Source organism: Microcaecilia unicolor, chromosome 1, assembly GCF_901765095.1.
Source record: "Microcaecilia unicolor chromosome 1, aMicUni1.1, whole genome shotgun sequence".
Lineage (NCBI taxonomy): Eukaryota > Metazoa > Chordata > Amphibia > Gymnophiona > Siphonopidae > Microcaecilia > Microcaecilia unicolor.
The window spans coordinates 722,454,520-722,467,872 of NC_044031.1; the positions used below are offsets into that span (position 1 = coordinate 722,454,520).

Here is a 13,353-nt window from a genome sequence, read left to right on the forward strand (position 1 = left end):
CGGGTTGAAAACCAGTGCTCTGTATGTGTATTTCAAGCTTCCACTCATTCTGGATGTATCTCATACCTTTGTCAGTAGTTCAAGGCAAAGTACATTTAGGTGCATTCGGCATTTTCCTGTTCCCAGAGGACTTAACAATCTAACCCCCCTGTTTACTAACCACGCTAGCGCCGACACAGCCCATTCACTTTGAATGGACTGTGTCAGCATTACTGCACAACTTAATAAAAAGGGGGGTAAGATTATACGTGAAACAGTAGAGTGTCAAGTTGTGCTGTGGATGGTCTTTTCATTTTTATATAAATATGAAGTTTTGGCTTCCTGTATGAGTGTTTATGATAAGTATTTGTGTAGCAGGCCTAAAATCTTGGCCCTGTAATCTTCATGAAGGTGGAACTTGAAATCCATTGTTAAGAATTGAACTGAGTGTATTTAAACCTAACTCTGTCTTGCCACAGTATGTGAGATTGGCCTATGACTCCAGACCTGAAGCCATTTTACAGCTTATGTTGAAAGAATGGCAGATGGACCTGCCTAAGCTTCTTATCTCCGTGCATGGTGGAATGCAGAAATTTGAACTTCCCCCGCGCATCAAACAATTGATTGGCAAAGGCCTTATCAAAGCTGCAGTAACAACAGGAGCCTGGATTATTACCGGAGGAGTAAATACTGGTAAATCACAAATCTTTCATCTACATAGAGATGCAGGGGACTGCTTTTTCAGTAGATTATGACACTTCACTACTTGCTTTGCTGATACTTTGTTCAAGAAAATTTAATCTGTCCACTCTGATAATCCAAATTATTGTCTGGTCTCATATTTCATTTCAGTTCTAATTAACAAAAGCTATTGCTTACAGATTTGATTTTTGAAGAGTGTTGAAATGGTTGGTGGCCACTATTGTGTTTCATTTAAAATGGACTAACTTTTCATCCTACCATCTATTCAACTAAAGGGCTCTGTATTCAGTGTTTGAATTTCATTTTCTTCACTTGGAGGTCTTTTCTTTTTTTTTGGCTAAGATGTTTACTGAGAACTAGGAAACACTGATGTGCATAAAATTACTGAACCTGAATAGAAAAGATGAATCTGTGTCTTCATGAAAAGTAGATGATTACTCCTTAAGTAAGAAGATGGAAGACTGTGCATCCTTTTATCAGGGGAAATGACTGATGTTTATGTTAGAGGGAAAAAGAGAGCTTGATTTAAAAAAAAAAAAAAAAAAAAAGGAAAATTCCAAAGGCACAGAATGAGACAGTCCTTTATGAATAGACTACAGGGAAAGACTGAAGGGCCCTTTTACTAAGCTGTGTTTAAGTGCTAATGCAGAATGTGCTGAAGTATTCTGTATTAGTTTTGCATTTGTGCTCTTTAATCACAAGGTATTTAATGTTTTTTGTTTTTTATTTTTGTAGGGGGTGTGTCAGGGCAGAGAATGGGTATGGAAGCGCTATTCAGCTAGTGCGCTGACATTACCGGCACAGTAACTAGTTAGTGCGTCCGTAATGCGGGAGCCCTTAGTGCTTGTGCTGTTCTAAGCGAAGTATAGAGTAGCTTAGCCAGCTAAACCAACCCCAAGTAGAAGCTTTACCAGTATACTTTCAGTTCTTAAGCAGATCTTCTTTATTGTAGTATTCATAATAAATAAAGAAAATCCAGCTTACAGTTCAGTTGCTTGGACAGAATTACTGCCTTCTGCACATAGAGTCTGCATTAAGCCACCTCAGAGGCAAGAAGATGGCCAGAACCTCATCTCAGCAGAGAGGAAAAGCTGTAACACTCAAAGGGAAATGAGGGGAGGAACTCAGAGAAAATGAATGGAGAATGACTTGGGGAGGTGGTGAAAAATCTTGATCGACCACAGTAGATTAAGGAAGGATAGGACCCTAGAACAACTGCTGATCACAAAGGCATGCTAGCAAGACTGGGATTCTTTCACATCCCAGGGACAAAGAGGGAGGGCTGACCCTAGCTCAGATCCGAGAGCCATTAGGGAAAGCTCACAAGGAGTAAATCACAGGATACTGCAAACTATAGAGATAGCAGCCCTAGTATACAGTATTATTTATACACAGGCAAAGAAATTTACATATAAATAATACTCATACAAAATATTCATAACAATGTTCGCTGCTTCCATGAATATGGGGGCGGAACAGTGCTTCCTAAATAGGAGGCTGTATGTGCTCCCACATTAATTTTTTTTTTTAAATGTTTGTCCGGTAATGCTAATATTAGTGCATGGCCAGCAATTCAATAAATAAAAAAAATGCCTGTTTTATACCCATGTTAGAAATGGGCTTAGTGTGTGGGAAAGACTTGTGTTAGGGCATGCTAAGCCCATTTACTAGTGCAGCTTAGCCCTGAGATTGTAAACCTTGTGATAATTTCAGTTACAGACAGCTTGAAAAAGAATCCTGTAGTGATTTTGGAAGATGAATCGCCTGTGGAATTTATGTGGATATTAATCTCTTTTCCATTATCAGGTTTTTATGGGGATAATATTTAGGTTTGATAACTGCTGACTGTGCTTTCTGCATCTTGTGACTTTTCACAGCAGAATTTTGAAATCTTAAAAAAAAAAATACTCAAAAGGTTTTTGTTTAAATGTTGTAGTTTCAGTAGCAAATAACCATGGCTACTGAAATCCAATGATATAGAGGAATTGGAGTATTGCAGTATTATTTCTGGTGTCATCGTATTTTTATTGAGGTATGATATATGTTGTTGCTTAACAATATATGTACTTTGTATATATGATTGTAAACCACTTAGAATGGTAGATTATGCGGTCTATAAATTTTAGTAAATAAATAAAAATCTAACTTTTGTTTTGGGGGAAGGGCTCGGCAGTTTCCTTCTGTTTCTTAAGCTTCCAGTTTAAATGACGTTGAGGCTGGTTTCAGGTGCCATGAGCTTTCGTTTGCAGGCCCCTTGAGTGGGTGACCTGACCTAACCTAGGATGGAATCCTTTGTTCTTATTTATACAACATTCCTGAGATGAAGTATTTTATTTTTGCTAGCACCTCTTATTTATTCACCCCTAGCATTTGTAATTCCAAGTTTAAAAAAAAAAGTGCAGTGCAGATTTAAAATCTAGTGTGGTTACCTTTTTGCATCTTTAGCACAACTTAAGCTCGGGAGAGAAGGCATTTAAAGTTAAAACATAAAATAGGTTTGTTGGACTTTTGAAAAATGTGGATTGCACATATGCTTTTCAGCATAAGGGTCAATGCATAATCATGTCAGTCTCTCTTGTTTTGGGTATAGGTGTTGCAAAACATGTTGGAGATGCACTCAAAGAACATGCTTCCAGGTCATCTCGAAAAATTTGCACTATTGGAATAGCCCCATGGGGAGTGATTGAAAACAGAAATGACCTCATTGGACGAGATGTAAGAGACCATGCAGTTTGTATGTCCATACATCTTGTGTCAATATGAATTTCTAAATTTCATTTTGTTGTGTTTCACATAGGTTGTTGCTCCATATCAAACCTTGTTAAACCCTCTGAGTAAACTAAATGTCCTAAACAATCACCATTCACATTTTATTCTGGTGGATGATGGAACAGTTGGAAAGTATGGTGCTGAAGTGAATCTAAGAAGAGAATTGGAAAAAATGATCAATCTACAACGCATTCATGCGAGTAAGTGATGGGTTTTATATGCAATTGTGGTATGTTTTAAAGCTATACATGCTATAGGACTTCTCTTAGCAGCTCCCGATGTGATAATGCTGAGAAAGCCCCTTCATTTTAAATGGACTCCATTGGCATTGCCGTGTGGGAACTGCTAGCACAGCTTGATAAGAGGCTTTTAATGAGGAAAAGATAGATGCAACTTTGGACATGTGCTTATTTTGGAAAGGCTGTTATCCTTATGGCAAAGTTGGTAACACATATTTGTGCACTTTACCACTAGGTTTTTATTTCCAGCTGAGACTTGCACATTGTAGATCAGACAAGATTGACCGGGAGTGCAGTAATATTAATATGCTCAGTTCTTAAGAGATGGGGACATCAAGTGCAGTAGTAATGTAAGAAAAGAAGGGAAAAAGCAGTCAGTTTTAAAATAAATCAGTAATTTGAATCTGCACAAACATGAAAGACCTAAAAGCAGTCAGTATTAAAATAAATCAGTAATTTGAATCTGCACAAACATGAAAGACCTAAAATGGTATGTTCATCTTTTTGAATTTTATGTTGAATATCCCAGCAGTATAATAAGTAGGGCTGCATGTTAATTGTGATTTAAAGTTTTTATCACAGTTAATAATTGATACCTCCTACCTTCTCCCTCCCTCCCACCCTCTATATATGGTCTGGCATATCTCCCTCCTCTCCTGGACCTGCTCGCAGCTCTTTCTTAAGTTCCCTCTCCCCCCTCACCCGGCGTACCTTTTAAAAGTAAACAAGTCTTTGGCCCTGTGGTAGCGGTTATACTCAAAAGCTGCCTGCGGCTTGCACTGGGCCTTTCCCTCTGACCCGTCCTGCCCTTTCTGATGCAGATTCCTGTTTTTGGAAGGGCAGGACTGGTCAGAGAGAGAGGCCTGGTGCAGGCCGCAGGTAGTCTTTCAGTATGGCTGCCACTACAGAGTGGAAGATTTGCTTGCTTTTCAAAAGGTACACTGGTTTGGGTGAGGGGGGAGAATTTGAGAGAGAGCCGTGGGCATGTCCAGGAAGGGAGGAAAGATGCGCCAGGACGGAGGGAGGGAATTAAAAGAGAATTGTGGTCAGGACTGGGAGGGAGGGAATTGAAGAGAGAAGAAGAGAAGAGGGATAGATGTTGGACTCAGAGGGAGAGAGAGAGATAATGGACCTGGGTTGGAGGGAAGGAAGAAAAAGGGAGAGGTGTTGGACTCAGGGTGAGGGGGGGGGAGAGAGAGAATGGTCCTGGGAATAGAGGGGAGGGCAGGAGAGAGGGACCTGTAGGCAGGAGAAAGGAAAATATTGGGCCTTTAATCGGTGGCATAGCCATGAGGGGGGTGGGGGCAGGCTTGGGGACCTTTTTTTTTTTTAATAGACAAGTAGTGTAGCAGGTCAAATTCATGTTTGTTTTAGGAGCATATACTTACACCAGCCATTTGCTTTGGTCCCAGTGTCCAATTCACATTTCATCTCCCAAAAAAGGAAGGTGGCCAACAAAGTTGTTGCTGTTGTTGCCCTTTATTTAACTTTATATTTCTATTACCCGCTTTTGTTAAAAACAGCCTGCTAGCTAGGGAATCCTATCTGGATGCCCCAGAGGCAACTTAGGGCCCTGTTTACTAAGCTGCTCTATAGACACACTAGTGTTTTTTGCGTGCGCTAATGCTAGAGATGCCCATAGGATTATATGGGCGGCTCTAGCATTTAGCGTGCGCTAAAAACACTAGAACATCTTAGTAAACAAGACCCTAAGTTTTCTACTTATAGCAGGTATTCTTCTAGGGTAGCAGAGGCTGCAAGTCCTCAGACCCCACCACCCATCCCAAGGAGGAGTTTTCTGATTTGGAATCTAAATATGAAGTTAGGTAGCCCAGTGTAAGACGTAGTGCACATGCATATTAGGTCACTCTAGAAGGCTCTAAATCCTAAGAGCTATGTTTATGTCCTCTGTCTCGGGCACCCTCTGATGTCACCTATCTTTAGGGATTTGTACCCTGTTGTCCTAGGGAAAACATTTGCTGCAGGTAGGTAAGTTCATTTTATTATCTGGCTATTTTGGAAAAATACCTATGATTTGGAGGTGCTTGTATGTTGCTTTAGTTTAGATGTCTAAGCGAAAACATAACGAAGGAAAAATTTGTGTGTGATTAGATTACCTAGACTACCATTGGCACATTCTTTGCCATAAAAGCTATAAAAGATGCCAGCACATAGGAGCACACAACACACCGGTTTAGGGATGAGTGTTTTGGTTTATCAAGTTTGTATAGATTTTAATAGTTGATTTACTGAAGATTGACATTTCTCCCCTTTAATTATATTTGATTCGTTCTATGTGTGCGACAATGCATGGCTAATCAAATTTACAGATTTTATTTTGTCTTCTTATACTACTGCTTAGATAATAGTTGGAAGAGTAGTGAAAGAGCTATAAGGAGAGGAGCCAAAGAATCTGTGAACATAGGAGCCAGTTCTATGGGTGCTGATCACCATCAATATTGAACAAGCTCCTTTGAGTCCAGGGAGAGATAATTTGTACTATGTCTGGCATCTCCGATCATTTTGAAATGTTGGTGTCTATGTCTGTGAATTAGTGATCCTGTGGTACTGAGTTGCTGCTTTCTCTGATGCTAATAATTGTTTCACTGCCAGCTAGTTGCAATTGTTATCTCAGGGACTGGGGTGGTGATGTAGTACAATGAGCTGATTGAGGCCTCTGAGGTTAAACAGAAATGTCTCCAGTTGACTTAATATATATTTCTAGTAGTTTGTCGTCCTGAGGAATTTCCTACTTATGCCTTTCAATTCATTTTGTTTTTTGGCAGTATAGTTATGTTCCTTACCAGTATAATTTTGCTGCTTACCAGTATAATGATGCTGCTTTTAACTCCTAACCCTTATTGACTTGTTCAGACCCCTTATTTTATCATCCTCACTTTAATATTCCCTTATCTCGTTTGTCCTGTTTGTCTGTCCTAATTAGATTGTAAGCTAGTAGTAGTATTGCCTTTGTATGCCTTAATTGTAATTAATAGTTGTCATCTGTCCAAACTACAGAGACAAGTTTGTGATGCAGTTTATAAAGATTTTATTTGGAATAGTGAAACTGATCACTATTTACAGTAATTATCTTTTTCTTAAAAAATAATTGTATTCTGTAACTGGAAAAGGAAGACCATAAACACTAAATTGTAAGTTCTCATGATTGTTCATTAAACTATTTTATATGCATTTAGATTCACAATCATGGTTTTTAATAGCTTTTGAAGAAAAGAAAATCAGCTGTAGATTACTCAATTTAACCCCCCCCCCCCCAACAAAACAAAACAAAAAACAACTAATGAATTTGTAGGAATGAACACCATAACTTTAATTTATATTGCATCCTTCATACAGAATTGCCCATCCTTATTTAGGTAAAAGTATGTGTACTATGAAACGACATACACTTTTACTTGCGGGAGATTGGAACATTCCTGGTGGAGCTGAAGTATGTGCAAAAATTTGATTTTAAAATTTCTGCATGAATCTTTCACCATGGACCTGACCCAAAATAAGAAGATTGTACCTGGAGAGTTTGAAGGTACAGTTTCCAAACAGAAGAACTCTGGTCCTGGAATTTCCACTGTGCTTTTGAAAAGCTACCCCCTCCCCCCATACATAAGGATCAAGAGTGTTTGGTTTCTAATTTATTTTTTTATATATTTTTCTGTGGACTTTCTTCATGGCCTGTGTCATAATAACTACTGAAAAATCTGATGCCATGTGTAACTTACCCCCTGAACTTTTTTTCTGTGAAATGAAAACTAAACCCCTAAAATTTGTTGCAAAATGTGCTGCTTAGTTAAAAGAAGAAAAGTTGCATGCCTAATCATAAAAGAATCGCTTTTACTACTTTGGAGGTGGTTTTGTAAATTTTGGCATAAAAGGCTGATTTTCATGCATAAATGGCTTCTTATAAAGTACTGACTGGTGTAGAAGTACTTTAAAAAGTACAGGAAGGAGTTTGGGCAGACAGTTGGTAGAATTTGCAAGTATGTGTATAGATTATAAATATGCTAATCTGCATATGTACTTGATTGATCTAGGCATGGATATTTGGGTGCTCAAGAGCAGGGGTAAATGTCTGCACCTGCAAGGTGGATACAACTTCTGCCATTATCATAGTATTTTATAAGGACATATAGGTGCCTCTGTGTTTTATCAAATAGTGCCTAGGTAGACACCTACTAGCCCTCTTAAACCAGGTGCCCTGTAGTCACCCTATTAAAATGTGGTTCCTTTACTATCTTACTGTAGTTTGTGACAAAAATGGAATTTGGAAGGAGGAGCAGAAACCTGTTAGATTTTGGATTTAGCTCTCACCTTTTTAGTAGCAACTCAAGGAATCTTCCAATTAAGTACAAGAAGTATTTCTGTGTCCCTGGAGAACTTACAATCTAAGTCTGTACCTGAGGCAATGAAAGTTAAGAGACTTTCCCAAGAGAAGAGAAGGAATTGAATCCTGTTTTCCCTGGTTCTTATTCTGCTGATAACCATTGGTGGTGTAGCATTATTGAACTAAAGCCATTTCATGACCTTGCATCTTGCCTTAGAATTGACAACAATGGCATTTACTTTTTCAGCTCATTTCAATTTTCAAAGAAAAAATATTGTTAATCAAACATATAAAGGGCGAGTGACCATACTCACTCGCAAATGCGCAGTAGAGACTTCCCTCTCTGCCCCGCCCCTGCGTCAATACGTGATGACGGGGGCGGGACAGAGAGGGAAGTCTCTACTGGCATGCTGCAGACGTCGGAACCGCTCCCCCTCCCCCCTCCCCCGGAGTCGCCACCGCCGCCCCTCCATCTGGCCCGAGCACTGTGAACTTACATCACCACGCAGCAGCAGGCACATCAGCAAAGCTGCCGTCGGGCTTCCTTCTCTGCCTTTGTCCCGCCCTCGCCGACGTTACGTCACACGAGGGCGGGACACAGGCAGAGAATGAACCCCGCCCTGACGGCAGCTTTGCTGATGTGCCTGCTGCTGCGTGCTGATGTAAGTTTACAGTGCTGCTCGGGCCGGGTGGAGGGGCGGTGGCGGTGACTCCGGGGGAGGCAGGGCGGGGCGCCGCCGACTAAGGGGGAGGGGCTCGGAAACCCCCTCCATTCCAAAAGTAGCCCGTTTTCACGGGCTCAACGGCTAGTCAATACTATAATTCAGGTATTTGTTACCTTATAAATGGACTGAATCTTTTGCCCAAGGAGAATAATCTATACCAAGACTTTACACATCTCTTCTAGGGCACCTTTGGTTTTGAGACCTTTGCTTATAAGCATATCTTCCATAAGTAGAAAAAGGTGGCTGAACCATGTAGTTCTACTTGGGAAGTGTCTACTGTTGTTTAATTTGGAGCTGCAGAATGATTTTCATCTGGAAAGACTTGAAGTTTAGTGGTCATAGCATAGAAATAAGCATCAGGAAATCTTTTGTTTTGTTTGTGCTCTGCAATAATTACATTTTTTTCCTGAGCTTCAGTTTATTCAGTTGAAACATTTAATTCTTTTCCCCATGCCTGTTGAAAATAAGTATATGATAGGTTGTATAATATTATGCACCATAGGAGACTTGTGTAGATATTTCTAAAATACTATTAGTATGTTGCATGTTGGAAATCCTGTGTAAATTCTAATTTCATTAGAATTACTTAGCTTCCATGTATATTCTTAAATCCCAGAATACCTTAACAGGTTATTGAGTATTCCACTTCATTCAGAAGTATGATCAAACTAGTAAAAGTAACATACTAGATGGCAGCAGAAAAACACCAGTTTGTTCATTTCTTTGCCCTTGCTGCTAAGGATATATTCCCAGCTTTCAGTGATGAGAGCATGACCAGTTGTTAGATATCACTCCAGGGCAGCGTTTTTGTCATCTTCCAGCTCAGTATGCGTCCATCTTGGATAAAGTATGCAAGGTCTTCTAAGTAGTTCATACTAGTAAACTTCTTATGTCAAACAAGCTGTTGCTAGAAAATCTGGCCTCCTGCCTTCCATGCTCAATCTGTCAGGTGGACCTATGACATGGGCACCTTCATTTCTTCTAGGACTTGAGACTACCAAGACAGATCCAGCTGCTAATTATAGAAATAAATGAAAGCCTATGTCCACATATGAACTGACCTTCTGAATACATTTAGGTTTTAAACATTTTATTGATGTTAGCAAAAAGAACAACAGTCCAAACAGATACAAGTTACTAGAAAGTGCCAGCTAACAATTTAAACCCTATTTACTAAACACCAGGCGAAACCTCCCCACCACCCCAAATAACCCTACCACCCACACCACCCCAAAACATCCCACCCCCCCGTGAAAAGTCTGAAGGTAGGATCAGTATGTAATCTGACCTGTAGGTGACCTCTCTATAAAAGCAGAAATTATAAAACTTAGCCCAGCACTTGCAGAGACTCTGGAGGTCAGTACCTTTACAAAAGCAGAGAAAAACAGAATGTAGCTTCTGTTGTGGTTAGTGACAGATGGGGACTGGAAAGTTACAAAGAAGGACTATATCACATGAGGAGTCAAGGGCCCTGACTATGAGTCATATGCTGTTTAGTCATGTTCTCTATTCAGTGGAGTTGTCTGTGGACATGCGTGAGGTTTGTTCCAGAGCAAAATCTTCTAAAAAATCGCTGAAAAGGACTCCCCATCTGAAGTTGACCTAGAATGAAGCTGGGCTTGGTGGTGTATATTTAATCTGCTAATAAATGTATTACTTTTATAATTGCTGTGCGTCTGTCATTTTTGAGTCTGTGAGTTTTCTTGTTCTTCATACATTTGGAATCCAAATGGACCTAGAATACCCGCTCACTCCAACCCCCCCCCCCCCCCCCCCCCCCAAAAAAAAAAACCCAGAAGGTGGGAACAAAAACAAAGTTACAATTGATTAGCAATTAGTCTACAAGCTGAATGAGGCAGGGATTGTAAATAAGGCTCCCGAATGTCTGAAATCTATTTTTTTTCACTTATAAGAACATGTAGCATGCAAGGCTTCTAAAGTTATATAGGAGTGGAGTGCATTTCTCCAGTGCCAGAATGTGAGCGGTGAACTGGAAGTCCAGCATTGCAAAACACATTTTTGACCATGCTGGCATGATGGGCACGATCTTCTGAACACATTTAAAAGCCTTCCAATTTACCTATTTTTTTTCTTGACTCCAGCTCATTTCATTTCTCCATATTCTTGTCAGAATATCTGACATAATCTTAGTTTGAAGGAATAAAATGACTTCCCTATGAGGAAAGGCAAAAGCGGCTAGGGCTCTTCAGCTTGGAGAAAAGGTGGTTGAGGGGAGATATGAGAGATTTATAAAATAATGAGTGGAGTTGAACGGGTAGATGTGAAGCGTCTGTTTACGCTTTCCAAAAATACTAGGACTAGGGGGCATGCGATGACGCTACAATGTAGTAAATTTAAAAGGAATCTGAGAAAACTTTTCTTCACTCAACGTGTAATTAAACTCTGGAATTCGTTGCCAGAGAATGTGGTAAAGGCGGATAGCTTAGCGGAGTTTAAAACATGTTTGGATGGCTTCCTAAAGAAAAAGTCCGTAGATCATTATTAAATGGACTTGGGGATAGAATGTCTTGTACTTTTTTGGGTTCTTGCCAGGTATTTGTGACCTGGATTGGCCACTGTTGGAAACAGGATGCTGGGCTTGATGGACCTTTGGTCTTTCCCAGTATGACAATACTTAGTACTTATGCAAACTGCTGTTTCTACAAAAGCCTTATTCTGCATTTATTTACTTTGTAGTTCTGGTTGAAACCGTGAGGCTTGATGGCTGGTTTGCTTGCTCCGATGTGAGAAATAGTCGCTTTAGGTAATCTTCAACTTGCATGCGTGGTGTATGGCTATATGTGACATTCAGGAGCAGCAGATATAGTATAGAGGGCATACAGTTTCGGGGCAAGAATGGAATATGCATTCATGTATGCTGATCAATAGCTGATGCAAACATGTGGTTTGATCTACTCTTTGGATGTCACAACATGTTTTTTGATATTATGTTTCACAAATGAGGTGAGCTAAACTATAAAGAGCTTAGGTTTAGATTTGTGTATTAGTCTTTCTTCCATGGGGTGGTAGGATATTAGTTCATCTTGTTTTGATTACTCTTGTTGCATTTACAGGTAATGTTATGAAGTGAGGTAAGACTGTGAGCATGAAAAGTGGTCATAATTTGATATTTGTGTATGCAGGGCTTACAGTTAATGCAAGTACTAGGTGATATATCAAGATTCAGCATGATGTCAGTTTTTGAAGGCTAGATGATGATGGCACATATTAGCAATAGTATGTAGTTGCAGCCAATATTGTAACCTATAATTTATATTATTCTTGTAAATTGCTTTGAATATTGTTCTGGCAGAACAATTCAGAAATGACAAAGTATCACCATTGTTTTGAAACTGAAATAGTCTGTATTTGTCCAACTGTTGTTATTTGCATCAGAATGGCTCTGACCTCTAAATGTGTGTTTCGTCTACTTATAACCCAATCAATCATTTTCTCTAGGAATTGGCCAAGGTGTACCTGTGGTGGCACTTATATTTGAAGGAGGTCCCAATGTCATACTAACAGTAATGGAGTACCTAAAGGAAAGCCCTCCTGTACCAGTGGTGGTCTGTGAGGGTACTGGCAGAGCTGCAGACCTATTGGCTCATGTGCATAAGCAAACAGATGAGGGAGGGTAAGCAATACTACTCTGTCTAGTTTTAGTACTAAATATGTTACGATATAACCAGAGCCGTAGCGAGGGGAGCTGACACCTGGGGTGGGTCGCCGGTGCGCACCCCCCTCCGGGTGCAGCATGGCGCACCCTCCTCCCGCTGGAGCGCACCCCCCCCCGGAGCACATACCTCCCCCCCCCGGAGCGCATACCTGCGGCGAGGGACGGGCGGGAGGGCTCCGCCCCGACTGCACGTTGCTGGGGTGTGTCGGCTCCGTGCTGGTTCACTGCTCTCTTTGTCCCGGAACAGGAAGTAACCTGTTCCGGGGCAGAGAGGGCAGTGCACCAGCGCGGAGCCGACACCCCCCAGCGGCGTGCACGCGGGCCGGACCGCCCCCCCCCCTTCCTATGGCACTGGTTATAACAAAATCTATGAATTGTATTTGCTGGAATTTTCCTACCAAACAGATGCTTGACAGAGAAGAATGTAGTTTAGAAATTGTTGTGTTTTTATTTATTGAGGCATACAACATAAATTGTTCTCCAGATCAACCAAAGATACATTCACATAAGCTGGCTTCTGAGTACATCCACTGCAAATGACAGCTGAAAATCAGAATAGAACAGTTTAAAACATTTATTTATTTATTTAGATTTTTGCTCACACCTTTTTCAGTAGTAGCTCAAGGTGAGTTACATTCAGGTACTCTGGATATTTCTTTGTCCCAGGAGGGCTCACAATCTAAGTTTGTACCTGAGGCATTGGAGGGTTACGTGACTTGCCCAAGGTCACAAGGAGCAGCAGTGGGATTTGAACCGGCCACCTCTGGATTGCAAGACCGGTGCTCTAACCACTAGGCCACTCCTCCACTCAATCTCCTTTTTCCTAGAACATTTACAACCCTCCCTCATCCCCTCCTTACCATTTATCCAGTTTGCCCAGCATAATTCTCTGCAACCTGAGACAGAAGGTAGTTTACTCATGAT

General features: G+C 40.6%; 1 protein-coding gene across 1 annotated transcript in view; it reads left to right on the forward strand.

Annotated features, from left to right (window-relative positions):
- Nucleotides 1–13,353, forward strand: part of TRPM7 (transient receptor potential cation channel subfamily M member 7) — a 397,085-nt gene that overhangs the window by 111,119 nt on the left and 272,613 nt on the right. Inside the window, exons 5-8 of the mRNA XM_030189594.1 lie at nucleotides 459–672; nucleotides 3,272–3,396; nucleotides 3,479–3,650; nucleotides 12,213–12,387. Of these exons, the coding sequence (XP_030045454.1) occupies nucleotides 459–672; nucleotides 3,272–3,396; nucleotides 3,479–3,650; nucleotides 12,213–12,387 (686 nt within the window). The remainder of the gene's footprint in view (nucleotides 1–458; nucleotides 673–3,271; nucleotides 3,397–3,478; nucleotides 3,651–12,212; nucleotides 12,388–13,353) is intronic.